Below are 15,449 nucleotides of genomic sequence, written 5' to 3' on the forward strand. Positions count from 1 at the left end.
TTGAATTTGGGTAATCTCAGTATTGCAAATAATTGAAAATTTAATCAACTGCTTACATGTTTTTATAGTTCCCAATTTATGCCCTTTTATTCATAAAAAGTAAGAACAGTAAATTTCTTCAGGTTTTACATACATTAAAATGTCCAATTTTTAAAGGCCAATATGACAGGGAGATTTGTTAGAGGTTACTTAAATGATACACATTGCTTTCATGGACAGAATTTAACAATGGCCTCAGCTACCCATGATGTTTATGTTTACATACTTGTCCATTTTCAAATGTGAGAATCCCATATAATGGTGTAAAATCTTCTAGGCTAGCACTGTCAGGTATTGCTTTCCAATAAACATTTATAATTCCAAAGCTTCCAGCCAATCGAACTACTGTCAGCTTAAGTACATTCAATGGTGGTGGTACTTCATGGAAAATAATAACTCCATTCATATCCTAGAAATGAAGAATAAATTGAAGAGTGAGGTGAAATGTTAATTTTTAAAAAACAAAATATTCAGCCTTTCAAAATGAACAATTTTTTGTATTTTGTTTGTCCTCCTTATATTTGAAAAGAAATCTTCTGAAATGTTTTAAATTACTCAATTATAATGCAATAGTAATATATTTAGATTTAGTTATTAATTAACATAAAGTCTCTTCATAGCTCTAAAATTTTAAAATAATCTCTACTTACAACAGATGGAAAGAAATTGCCAAGTTCACTTGTCTGGGGTCTGCACTAAGAATTTAACCAGTTAATGTGTCATTTGATCATTTTCAATGGACTCAGAATTTTGGAATTATAGTCTATTTTAAATATTGGCTAATCTAATTCCCCCAACTTATTGGTATAGACATTAAGGCAGAGAGATAAATACATGTGTTCACATCTACATAAGTGGAAGAATTGGAAATTGAACCTAGGTCTCCTGACTTCAGTATGTTTTCCACTATATGAATATTCTGCAAATAGGATAATTTTAAACAGGAGAAGTTCAACAAATAATATTCACCAAAAGAATCCTCCTATCATTTAAAATATTTTAAGATCTTTCTTACCCTGACAATGCTGAACTGAAATACTCCTCTTGGATCATCATTTTCTGCAATCACTATCTCAGCTATTTCTAATCCAGGTCTTTTTATACTTGGTTGCCCTCCAGAGAAGTCTGAGTTCATTAGATGGACATCAGTAATATTGATGATAAACCCTTCCTCTAACTCTGGCACATCATCCTGAATAAAAGAAAATTATTTATTCTTTTAATTATTTATTCTTAAAATATATTCAATTTGATACCTAAAAAAGATTATGAAAGATGATTAAACTTGTATACAAAAGTAACTTTAATCTTTGTAAGGTAATAGAAATATGGAAATCAAGATTTTTAAATAATTCTCAAATGCAAAAATATCACTATCTAAAAAGACTAATTTAGTTGTGTTTTTTTAAAACTGTACTCTCTATTCATACTAGACTAATCCAAATCTCACTATCTCATTGAATCATCAATTCAATTGGTGCCATTTCAAAGTAGCCAAGACAAAGTAAGGTATTTTGGAAATCTCATAACAACATAAACTAACATAACATATCATAGCATAGCATATGATAATCTAATATAGCATAACATTTAAGCTATTCTTACAAAAATTTGTCAGAAAAAGGTTTTTAAAATAGCAGATGCAATTTTAACTGTATTCTGGAAGTTAAAACTATGTATATCCATTATTATTAACCCAGTATTAAGTATTAACATTAGTATTAACCCAGAGAATAAGGAAAAATATATACAAAAATATTTATAGCGACTTTTTCAGATCAAAGAACTAGAAAGAAAAAGGTGTCCATTAATTAGTGAGTGGCTGAGCAAATTTAGTGTATGAATGTAATGAAATATTATTAATCAATAAGAAATGATGAAAAGAATAATTAAGCAGAACCTGTAAAGACATGTGTGAAGTGAACAAAACAAAAAAAAATAATTTATATATAACAACAACAATAACATTACAAAGAAAAATAAAATTGTTTCAATCCAGTCCATAGCTCTAGCCAAGGAGTTTATAGATTGATCACAGTGTATACAGAGAATCCCTTCCAATCTAAAGGCAAAGATTACCAATTAATTCTAGTTATTAAGTTTAAATGATGAATCAGTAACCATGATAATTTGTTCATTCTGGCCAGAGTTCAATATAAAAGCCATGGTAAAATAAGAGGTAAAAAGGAAACCTAAATTCAATATAAATACATAAAATGTTACAGTAACAAGTCAAATATCAAATATTCATTTATACAGTGCCAAAAAACTGTCTGTATACAATAAAAGTTATTTTTGCCTTTAGAAGTTAAAAAACAGAATTGAATACCTTTTAATAATAACAACAATAATAACAATCATTTTGGATCTGGATTTTTTTAATATTTTATTTTTAAAATATTTTTATTAAAGCTATTTATTTTCAAAACACATACTAATCTTTAACATTCACCTTTGCAAAATCCTGTGATTCAAATTTTTCCCTTCCTATCCCCCTATTCTCTCCCCTGACAGCAAGTAACCCAATATGTTAAACATGTGAAATTCTTCTATACATATTTTCACAATTATCATGCTGCACAAGAAAAATCAAATCAAAAAGGGAAAAAAGAAAAAAGAAAACAAAATGCAAGCAAACAGCAAAAAAGTGAAAATACTATGTTGTGGTCCATAGTCAGTTCCCACAGTCCTCTCTCTGAGTGTAGATGGCTCTCTTCATCACAAGATCACTGGAACTGGCCTGAGTCACCTTGCTATTGAAAAGCACCACATCCATCAGAATTGATCATCGTATAGTCTTGTTGTTGAAGTATACAACAATCTCCTGGTCCTGCTCATTTCACTCAGCATCAGTTCGTAAGTCTCCCCAGGCCTTTCTGAAATTATCCTGCTGATCAGTTCTTAATATTCCATAACGTTTCCAGTTCCTTGCTACCACAAAAAGGGCTGCCACAAACATGTTTGCACACATAGGTCCCGTTCCCTCATTTGTGATCTCTTTGGGATACAAATCCAGTAAAGACTCTGCTAGATCAAAAGTTATGCACAGTTTGATAGCTCTTTGGTCATAGTTACAAATTGCTCTCCAGAATGATTTGGATTAGTCTAGTATGGAGTAGAGAGTACAGTAAAAACAAAAACAAAAACACCACACACACACACACACAACTAAATTAGTCTTTTTAGATAGTAATATTTTTGCATTTGAAAATGACTTAAAAATCTTGATTTCATCAGTTCACAACTCTACCAACAATGCATCAGTGTCCCAGTTTTCCTACATCCCCTCCAACATTCATCATTATCTTTTCCTATCATCTCAGCCAATCTGAGAGGTGTGTAGTGGTATTTCAGAGCTGTCTTACTTTGCATTTCTCTGATCAATAGTGATTTACAGCATATGACTAGAAATGGTTTTAATTTCTTTATTTTAAAATTGTCTATTCATATCCTTTGTGGATCTGGATTTTGTCCATGAGAAACCTGGTCTACAACAAGAGCTGCTTTTCTATAGCACTTTGAAGTTTGTAAAGTTTCTTGTACATATTACTTGATTTCAGCCTCACAACTATCCTGAGAGTTGATGCTATTACATCACCATTTTGCAGATGAGAAAACTGAGGTTCAGTGAAGTGAAATGACTAAGTAGTGCTGCTGGATAGTACAGAGGTTGTAGACATTAAGCATGTGGTTCAGATATGGCCTCAGATATCTCCTAGCTGTGTGATGCTGAGCAAGTCTCTTGATATCTATCTGCCTCAGGACCTTCAAATATAAAAGGGGGATAATAATAGCACCTAACTCTGAGGGTTATTGTGAAGATCAAATGATCTCCATCTTCATCTAACTACTGAATGCCCAAGATAGGATTTAAAATCAGGTTTCCAGACTTCCAGCCAATGGAGGCAGACAGCTGCTTAAGCTCCTCGTTTTCTCTCAGGATTTACTTCATGACAAGCCTCAGAGTTAATGCTTGAGTGGAAAAGAAACCCACAAATAATCACCAACAGACGACATCCTTGAAATTTGCCACAGAAGGTCTGTGTTTGCTTGGGGGAGGGGACGAACAGACTGGGCTCAGACTGAGGGCAGGCAGTGAGAGCAAGACAGGCAGCTCACACAGCTCGGACTGGAGTGGGGGAGGTGCGATCTCTTCAGTTTCTGTGAAAAGGCTTTTACCCCAGTATGGAAGTGTTCTCTTGGCAGCAAGCCAGGAGCAGCGAAGAAAGTGTAAACACTGGAGGTGAAGAATAAAACCCCGGAAAGCTAGCATTTCTCTGAACCAGGCCACCCCCAACCCCCACCTGAAGTGACTCAGTGGTTCTCAGAGCCTCAGAGCACAGACACAGCACAGCCATTGCTGTCCTGTTAGTGCCTCACTGCTGTCTCCATCAGTCTATAAAGGAAGCTCGTTATCACCATCCAGCCCCACCCCACCCCTAAAACAGACCAATTGTTTCTCTTCTCAATTTGTTTTCTTCATTCCGGCTCTGACAACATCAGCAAAAATTTTAAAAGGGTTCTAACCATTGACAGCTTATGTATGGAGAGAGAGCAGATTTCAAATACTGAGGAGACCAAAAGCAGATTGTCTCCAGAGGAATCCCCTAAGGGATATATGATCTGCTCCTCAATACAAAAGAATCTCATAGAGGAAATCAAAAAGGCTCTCACAAGAGAGCTGGAAGAGAAATGGGAGAAGGAAAGGGAAGCTTGGCAAGAGAGCCTGGAGAAGTCATCCCATGCATTTAAAGACAGAGTGGATAAAGAAAGCAAATCATTGAGAAATAAAATTAGTGAATTAGAAAAGGTAAACAACACCAAGGAAAACAGGATTAGTGAGCTGGAAAAAGAAATTAGCTCTCTAAAAAATAAAATGGGTGAAATGGAAAAAAATTCCATAGAAGAAAAAAACTCATTTAAAAACTCAATTGGACAATTACAAAAAGATATAAAAAAGTGAATGAAGAAAATACATCATTGAAAATTAGACTCAAACAAGTAGAAATGAATGATTCAAGGAGAAACCAAAAGGTCGTCAAGCAAAACCAGAAAAAACAAAACAATTGAAAAGAATGTCAAGTACCTTATCGGAAAGACAACAGACCTGGAAAACAGATCCAGGAGAGACAATTTGAGAATAATCGGACTCCCTGAAAAATGTGAGGAAAAAAAGAGCCTGGACACTGTTTTCCAGGAAATTATCAAAAAGAACTGCCCAGACATTCTGGAAACAGAGGGTAAAATAGACATTGAAAAAATTCATCAATCACCTACTGAAAGGGAGCCTAAAATCAAAATGCCATGAAATATAGTGGCCAAATTCAAGAACCATCAGACAAATGAAAAGATATTGGAAGCTGCTAGAAAAAAGCAATGCAGATATGGAGGAGCCACAATAGGATAACCCGGGATCTAGCAGCGTCCACATTAAAAGAATGAAGGGCCTGGAATATGATATTCTGAAAGGTTCAGGAACTTGGTATGCAGCCAAGAATAACTTACCCAGCAAAAATGAGCATCGTTTTCCAGGGAAGAAGATGGACATTTAGCGAAATAAATGAATTCCATCTATTCTTGATGAAAAAAACCAGATCTACACAAAATGTTTGATCTTCAAATACAGAACTAAAGAGATTTCTAAAAAGGTAAAAAGAAATCTTGAGAACTATACTTCTGCCATAAAGATATGTAAAGAACATATGTACAATTTGTCTTAGAAACTAGAGGTGGAAAGGAAATTATATCATAAAAAAGGGTAAAGTGGTAGTACTACATCTCATGAAGAGGCAAAGGTAACCTATTATATCTGAGAGAAAGAAAGTAGGGGGATGAACATAGTGTGTATCAATAGACATATTCGGTTTATGGTGAAACTTCTTCCACTTCATTGAAAAGTGAGAGGGAAGGAGTAAGCTAAGGGGAAGGGAATACAGAAATTGTGAGGAAAAGGGGTAAAATAGGGAAAGGAACTTTAAGGTGGGGGAGGGATACTAAAAAGGGAGGGCTGTGAAAAAGTGGTGTTCACAAGTTTAATACTGGATAAGGGGGTAAGAGGGAAGGAAAGGAGAAAAGCATAAGCAGGGGTTAATAGGATGGCAAGCAATATAGAATTAGTCTTTCTAACCATAATATGAATGGGGTAAACTCCCTCATAAAGAGGAAGCAGTTAGCAGACTGGATTAAAAGTCAGAATCCTACTATATGTTGTTTACAGGAAACACACCTGAAACAGGGTGATACATTCAAAATAAAAGTAAAAGGGTGGAGCAGAATCTATTATGCTTCAGGGAAAGCCAAAAAATCAGGGGTAGCCATCCTCATCTCAGATCAAGCAAAAACAAAAATTGATCTAATTAAAAGAGATAAGGAAGGGCATTATATCCTGCTAAAGGGTAGCATAGATAATGAAGCAGTATCAATATTAAACATATATGCACCAAGTGGCACAGCATCTAAATTCTTAAAAGAGAAATTAAGAGAGCTACAAAAAGAAATAGACAGCAAAACTATAATAGTGGGAGATGTCAACCTTGCACTCTCAGAATTAGATAAATCAAACCACAAAATAAATAAGAAAGAAGTCAAAGAGGTAAATAGAATACTAGAAAAGTTTGATATAATAGATCTTTGGCGAAAGCTAAATGGAGACAGAAAGAAGTATACTTTCTTCTCAGCAGTTCATGGAACCTATACAAAAATTGACCATATACTAGGACATAAAAACCTCAAAATCAAATGCAGTAAGGCAAAAATAGTAAATGCATCCTTTTCAGACCACAATGAATGAAAATTACATTTAATAAAAAGCCAGGGAAAAATAGACCAAAAAATAATTGGAAATTAAATAATCTTATACTAAAGAATGATTGGGTAAAACAGCAAATCAGACATAATTAATAACTTCACCCAAGAAAATGACAATAATGAGATATCATACCAAAATGTGTGGGATACAGCCAAAGCAGTAATAAGGGGAAGTTTTATATCTCTACAGGCCTACTTGCATAAAATAGAGAAAGAGAGGGTCAACGAATTGGGCTTATAATTAAAATTGCTAGAAAAGGAACAAATTAAAAACCCCCAGACAAACACGAAACTTGAAATTCTAAAAATAAAAGTGAGATTAATAAAATTGAAAGTAAAAAAAAAACTATTGAAATAATTAATAAAACTAAGAGTTGGTTCTATGAAAAAACCAACAAAATAGACAAACCCTTAGTAAATCTGATTTAAAAAAGGAAAGAGAAAAAAGCAAATTGTTAATCTTGAAAATGAAAAGGGAGAACTCACCACTAATGAAGAGGAAATTAGAAATTAGGAGCTACTTTGCTCAACTTTATGCCAATAAATTCGATAACTTAAATGAAATGGAAGACTACCTTCAAAAATATAGCTTGCCCATATTAACAGAGGAAGAAGTAGGTAGTCTAAATAGTCCCATCTCAGAAAAAGAAATAGAACAAGCTATTAACCAACTCCCTAAGAAAAAATCCCCAGGACCAGATGGATTTACATGTGAATTCTACCAAACATTTAAAGAACAACTAACTCCAATGCTATATAAACTATTTGAAAAAATAGGGATTGAAGGAGTCCTACCAAATTCCTTTTATAACACAGACATGGTACTGATACCTAAACCAGGTAGACTGAAAACTGAGAAAGAAAACTATAGACCAATCTCCTTAATGAATATTGATGCTAAAATCTTAAATAAGATATTAGCAAAAAGACTTCAGAAAATCATCCCCAGAATAATATACTATATCAAGTATGATTTATACCAAGAATGCAGGACTGGTTTAATATTAGGAAAACTATTAGTATAATTGACCATATTAATAATCAAATTAATAAAAACCATATGATCATCTCAATAGATGCAGAAAAAGCATTTGATAAAATCCAACATCCATTCCTACTAAAAACGCTTGAGAGTATAGGAATAAATGGACTATTCCTTAAAATAATAACGAGCATATATTTAAAACATTCAGTAAACATCATATGTAATGGCGATAAACTGGAACCTTTCCCTGTAAGATCAGGAGTGAAACAAGGTTGCCCACTATCACCATTACTATTCAATATAGTACTAGAAACGCTGGCCTCGGCAAAAAGAGCCAAGAAAGAGATTAAAGGAATTCGAGTAGGTAATAAGGAAATCAAACTATCACTCTTTGCAGATGAGATAATGGTATACTTAGAGAACCCCAAAGACTCTGCTAAAAAGCTATTAGAAATAATTCAGAATTTTAGCAAAGTTGCAGGATACAAAATAAATCCACATAAATCCTCAGCATTTTTATACATTACCAACACAATCCAAGAGCAAGAGATACAAAGAGAAATTCCATTCAAAATAACTGTCGATAGTATAAAATATTTGGGAATATATCTACCAAAGGAAAGTCAAGAATTATATGACCAAAATTATGAAACACTTGCCACAAAAATAAAGTCAGATTTAAATAATTGGAAAAACATTGAGTGCTCTTGGATAGGCCAAGCAAATATAATTAAGATGACAATACTCCCTAAACTAATCTATTTATTCAGTGCTATACCAATCAGACTCCCAAGAAACTATTTTAATGACCTAGAAAAAATAACAACAGAATTCATATGGAACAACAAAAGGTCGAGAATTTCAAGGGAAGTAATGAAAAAAAATTTAAATGAAGGTGGTCTAGCTGTACCTGATCTAGAACTACATTATAAAGCAAGTCACCAAAACCATTTGGTATTGGCTAAGAAATAGACTAATTGATCAGTGGAATAGGTTAGGTTCACAGGGCAAGATAGTGAATAAAAATAGCCATCTAGTGTTTGACAAACCCAAAGATTCCAACTTTTGGGATAAGAATTCATTATTTGACAAAAACTGCCGGGAAAACTGAAAATTAGTATGGCAGAAACTAGGCATGGACCCACATTTAACACCACATACTAAGATAAGATCAAAATGAGTCCAAGATTTAGGCATAAAGAACAAGATCATAAATAAATTAGAGGAACATAGGATAGTCTACCTCTCAGACTAGTGGAGGAGGAAGGAATTTGTGTCCAAAGGAGAACTAGAGATCATTATTGATCACACAATAGAAAATTTTGATTACATCAAACTAAAAAGTTTCTGCACAAACAAAACTAATGCAAACAAGATTAGAAGGGAAATAACAAATTGGGAAAACATTTTTACAGTTAAAGGTTCTGATAAAGGCCTCATCTCCAAAATATACAGAGAATTGACTTTAGTTTATAAGAAATCAAGCCATTCTCCAATTGAAAAATGGTCAAAGGATATGAACAGACAATTTTCAGATGATGAAATTAAAACTATTTCCACTCATATGAAAGAGTGTTCCAAATCACTATTGATCAGAGAAATGCAAATTAAGACAACTCTGAGACACCACTACACACCTGTCAGATTGGCTAAGATGACAGGAACAAATAATAATGAATGTTGGAGGGGCTGTGGGAAAACTGGGACACTGATGCATTGTTGGTGGAGTTGTGAAAGAATCCAACCATTCTGGAGAGCAATCTGGAATTATGCCCAAAAAGTTATCAAAATGTGCATACCCTTTGATCCAGCTGTGCTACTACTGGGCTTATATCCTAAGGAAATACTAAAGAAGGGAAAGGGACCTGTATGTGCCAAAATGTTTGTGGCAGCCCTTTTTGTAGTGTTTAGAAACTGGAAAATGAACGGATGTCCATTAATTGGAGAATGGTTGGGTAAATTGTGGTATATGAATGTTATGGAATATTATTATTCTGTAAGAAATGACCAACAGGATGAATACAGAGAGGCTTGGAGAGACTTACATCAACTGATGCTGAGTGAAACAACAAGCAGAACCAGGAGAACATTATACACTTCAACAATGATACTGTATGAGGATGTATTCTGATGGAAGTGGATATCTTCAACATAGAGAAGAGCTAATCCAATTCCAATTGATCAATGATGGACAGAATCAGCTACAACCAGAAAAGGAACACTGAGAAATGAGTGTAAACTGTGAGCATTTTTTTTTCTTCCCAGATTATTTTTACCTTCTGAATACAATTCTTCCTTTGCAACAACAACAACAACAAAATTCGGTTCTGCATATATATATTGTATCAAGCATATAGTATATTTAATATGTATGGGAATGCTTGCCATCTAGGGGAGGGGGTGGGGAAAGGAGGGGAAAATTCGGAACAGAAGGGAGTACAAGGGATAATGTTGTAAAAAAAATTACCTATGCATATGTACTGTCAAAAATGTTATAATTATAAAATTAATAAAAAATAAAATAAAATAAGGTTTCCCTGAATCTAAATCTTGTGCTCTATTTACTATGCCATAATGTCCTAATAGTAATAATAACAACAACCTTTACACAGCACTTTAAATCACTTTCATGACAATTCTGTGAGATTAATTACACACTTTATAGATGAGAAAATTGAGGATCAGTGATGAAGTCACTTTTGCTTGGCCACCCAGCTCCTAAGTGTTAGAACACAGTCTCTCACTTTGAAGGCTTCTTGCCCCCAAATTTAGAGCTCTGTTTATTACATCTATCAAACCTTTTATTACATTTTTTCTAAAACTTGATCCCCAATAACTTACCAGCAGAATTTTTACTTTAGCATAAATAATTTCTTCATTTTCTCGCATGATCATAATTTTTTGTTGCAGCATATAATCCTCATTCTCAGTAGCCTGATTATCGGGATGGAGTGACAAATTGGGTTCAGCTACCAAGTGAATAGCAATATCACCAAGTACTCCTTGCTCTCGAATAATTTTTAAATGAACAGTTGTGGCATTCTCTGTCAAATAACAAGAAATAACATTCAAAGTGAGTCATTATTTCTTTTTTTCACCAACCTTATGCCAGGTGACTTTGCTAGTAATAAAAGTTCTTAGATCTAGGGACTAAGTTTTCCAAAACAATTCTTTGGATAATAGTCAGCAGGAAATGTGAGGAAGAATAAACATATTCCTATCAATTCTTTCAGTGTTCAGTAAAGATTTATAAAAGATGTGCTATATGCAAGGTGTTAATATGTAATGAAGAAAAGGAAGGGAATAAGCATTTATGTAGCCTACTATTTGCCAGACACTGTGTCAAGCTCTTTACACATCTATCTCATTTGATCCTTACAACAATTTGAGAGACAGATGCTACTTTTATCCCCATGTTTTAATGGAATATGAAGACAAAGCAGAAAACAAACCTTGTGAGGATTTTAAAATCTACTATGGTAATACAAATTTGCTCTTAATAAGTTAGAAGATGGAGACAACCGCCAAAATTTAAGACAATGGCTCTCAAATTTGTCCCTGATACAATGTTATTTTTTATCTGGAATTGTGGCATAATAATGGAGAGTTGAAAAACTTGCACATACATGTTAGTTTGTAATTTTAAATTCCATATAATTTGTGATGATACATCTGGATGGGAACTTAATAAACATCTTTGGGTACCATTACTCTAGAAAGATTAGGAAAGATTACATAATGTCCACAGTTACTAATTAATATTTCCTGCTTCCCTTAAAAGTATCATTCAGGAACAGTTAAAGATAGCATTAGCCACACCCCATTTTTGTGTATATTTCCCTAAATTAACCCTAACCCTCCAAAGTTGTATTCTTCTATATGATGTTCTCTTATACCTAATCAGCTAAATTTTTGAAAAAAATTTTTGCTTTATAAATGTTAAAATAAATGCCAAATTAAACTGCAAAATATTTTAGGAAAGTGTTTGATTAAGGCAATTTAGCAAACACTTGCTATATACTATGTATGTATAAGATATAATGAGTGATACAAAAATAGGTAAATCAGTATTCCTCACTCCAAGAATAGTGCAAGTACTGTAAGCCCTGGGGAAATTTCAAAGTTCAATTAATTCACAATCCTGGTGTGTGAGTTATAGTTGAATAGAATCTATGAACATAACAACTGAAACTTGCCAGTGAATATCATATTACTATTAAAAACTACTGCTCATTGATTCTATTCTCAGAGGGGAACACATAAATACAGATAGGGGATGACACACATGTAATTTTCCATTACACATAAAAGTTTTCCTTGAAAGTAGGGGTTTTATCTTATCAGAAAAACTTCAAATAAAATAAACATATCATTGTGTTATGTGAATTTTATGTAGCAGTTATCCAAATGATTCAAAACTTTTTTTAACCACACTAACCTATTTATCCTCACAGTGTCAGCAAAATCACTATGAATGAGTTAGTTCCACAAAGAAGATGAGTTGATCACCTTGATTGAATGAGATGGGTAAATAATTTTTAGATTACTGATGCTTTGGATCTGATCAGAACCATATTAGAGATGGATATTATAGTAATTTGAAAGACTGTGGTGATTATGGCCTGAATATTATCATTTTGGGGGAAAAAACTCTCAAAGTAGAATGGTAGGGAGGTAGGGGAGTGGGGAGATATGGCAGGTAGGTGGTTAGGGAAAGAGAAAAAGAGGACCAGATTAAGAAGAATTTGAGGGGCAGCTAGAAGATGCAGTAGATAGAATACTGACCCTGGAGTCAGAAGGAAACTGAGCTCAAATCTAGTCTCTGACACTTAATACTTCCTAGCTGTGTGACCCTAGGTAAGTCACTTAATCCCAATTGCATCATCAAAAATATAATAGATTTTTTTAAAAATTGAATAAGAATAAATATTTTAAAAGAATTCAAATTGTATCTCTCAAAGACTAATTTCTCTCTGCAGTATACTTAGCTGAATAGTACTACTAACATGATCAGTGGATAAAGTGGACACTGAATTACTTGGACTAATGAAAGTAATATATAATTAGAATATCAACAGAAAAAATACATAAAATGGAAATATGAATTCTATTACATAAAATGTGCTGAATTAAAATGTCACAAAAATTCTTCTTATTTAAAATACTGCCAGGTTTATAAGATTCACCTTCAGGCTCTAATACAGTAACAAAGAGAGAATCAGCATGCCAGCCAATCACACCATATGGGCAGTCATTAGGAAGAGTGGTTATTACAGCCTTGTTCCTTCTGGGATCAATGGTAGCTCCTCTTATAGGGTCTTCAATCCCTTCTGTAGTGACATGGATTAGTGTTATAACAACAATCTCAGATAATTCTGGGATGTCATCAGCAAGAACTGACAAGGTGATGGTCAACAGTGCCTGGCCTTCAGAAAATGAAATCTAAAAATTTAGAGAAAGATATGTCATTGATATTGTTACCACCAATTGATTCTACTGAAACATTATTCATTTTATTCAATTGGAACACCAAAAAGTACACTTTATTGAAATTTCTTACTGGCCACATATCACAGTAACTATGCAATGGGGTAGAATGTAATTTCTGAAGCAATTCAGATTCTCTTTTTACTGAAAGTTAGAGGAAAATCTGGTTAGGAACAGAAATCCATTTCTAACACTTAAGCTAGTAAACTATACCAAGTCAAAATGCCATATGCTGCTTTATGTCTTTTATTAAAGTAAATACTCTTCATGGGAATACAGGTCCCAAATTACAGCCTTATTTGTTAATGATAATGCAGGACAGGGAAATCATAAATAAATAACACATACAAATTATATAAAAATGTCATTGTAACCTAATAGCTTCAACCTTTTCCCCACAAAATCTTTTGCTGGTATTGTTATTCATTTCCCTTTTATTTCCCCTGTGCATGCTCCCGTTGGATGTGTTATTTAGCAATGAAATAAGCAAAAAGGATAAGGAAGAGAATCAGCTTGCTAGATAATCCATAAACTCAATATGCATTTAGTGACTAAGCCAGAGAGAGTTTTAATATCAAAATGGAAAACAATTTATAGTCTAGCTCCAGAATACTTTTCATGAACTAACAATATTGTGGAATTAAAGTAAAAATAAATTAAATCCACTTTATATAGCTTTAAAAAATCCACTAACATATAGTGTTGCCAGTATTTTTACACAACACAAAATTAATATGGTTTTATCAGCACAGATTTGACTATGTTACAGCCCTTGCTAATTACATTAGATTTCTTGATATAAGAATCATTGAAATGTGACTGCCTTAGGTCAGAAAATTTTATAAAATCACCCTATTTATCAGAACCAAAGTGAGTGGAAAAGTGGGTCATATTGGTTGATGTTTGCAGGACACACACACACACACACACACACACACACACACAGAATTATTTCTTTGCAAATGCTTTAAGTTTCAAGCCTTTCCTTGACCAGATTTTGAGTTTAAATTGTGACATCTCCTTCTAATTAGTTCCCCTATCCATGACTTACCCTCGGCTTGGTTTCTTCTTTCCCTTGACTCAAACTTCTCACTTTCCCCAATCATAAAATGAAAACAACAGCATCACCTAATTCCCAGGATTGTTTTGAGGATCAAATGAAATAATATTTGCAAAGTGCTTAGCATAGTGCCAGTCACAGATTAAGAGCTATGTAAATGTCGGCCATTAATAATTATTATTAGTATTAACATTATTATTTTTTGTTCCAGATCTTTTATCTTTTTGTATTCAAATCCAGAATGGGAACTGGATTGTTTTATCTTCTAATTATTTCCTGGTTTGATATAGGCAAAAGTCACTTAGCTCCCATAAGTTTCAATTCCCTCATATGTAAAACGATGGGGTTAAACTACATAGAACTTAAGGTTCTTTCGAGTTGTGAATCTGTTTGAATATTGGCAATCCTGACCTTAAACTGTTCCCTAACTAATCAGAATGAATGATGACCTAAAGCTTTTCATGGGAAACGTGATAATATCAGCATGGCAAAGTAAAAAGGGTCAAGAAATATAGATTCATGTTAGGATTCTTAGGTGGAATTGAGGAGACAATGGTTAAATCTAGTTTAGCATTGATTTAATCCTACAACAAATAATGGTTTCCTAATATTATGATTGGTGTATACTTAGGGTGGAACATATAAGGAGGAGCTCTCAGGGCCAGAGAGGACAAGCCCACTAGAAGTTCTTGGAGCCCCAGGCAGGATTCAGTCGAGCAGATTCAGAAACCAGAGTAGGTAGCTTAAGCTATCGAAACCATGACTACAGATAGGCCTCTAAGAAAGCTAACCGGGCCCCAGGAAGGAGACAAGACTTTGAAGGAGACAATAAAGGATACAGACTTTAATACCTGGCTGCATTTGGGGTGATTACACTAAACTGAAACTAAGGCTGCCTCCAGAAGCTCCCCAAGAAACCTGCTCCCAGAGAACATTACAATTTAGAGAAGAATATTGCAGATTCAAAACCCAGTTCTCTCATTATCTATGTAGCCTCAAGCTAGACCTATTTGTTTCTTCATCTCCTAAATTTAGAGAGTTAGAATAGATGACTTTTCACATTCCAGCTCT

General features: G+C 33.8%; 1 protein-coding gene across 2 annotated transcripts in view; it reads right to left on the minus strand.

Annotated features, from left to right (window-relative positions):
- ADGRV1 (adhesion G protein-coupled receptor V1) overlaps positions 1 to 15,449 on the minus strand; it is a 710,827-nt gene that overhangs the window by 482,076 nt on the left and 213,302 nt on the right. For both annotated transcript variants that reach the window (XM_074282108.1, XM_074282109.1), the window contains 4 exons: positions 13,018 to 13,273; positions 10,673 to 10,875; positions 1,055 to 1,231; positions 266 to 448 (listed from right to left, as the gene is read on the minus strand). In XM_074282108.1, coding sequence (XP_074138209.1) covers positions 266 to 448; positions 1,055 to 1,231; positions 10,673 to 10,875; positions 13,018 to 13,273 — 819 coding nt within the window. The remainder of the gene's footprint in view (positions 1 to 265; positions 449 to 1,054; positions 1,232 to 10,672; positions 10,876 to 13,017; positions 13,274 to 15,449) is intronic.

Source organism: Sminthopsis crassicaudata, chromosome 1, assembly GCF_048593235.1.
Source record: "Sminthopsis crassicaudata isolate SCR6 chromosome 1, ASM4859323v1, whole genome shotgun sequence".
NCBI lineage: Eukaryota > Metazoa > Chordata > Mammalia > Dasyuromorphia > Dasyuridae > Sminthopsis > Sminthopsis crassicaudata.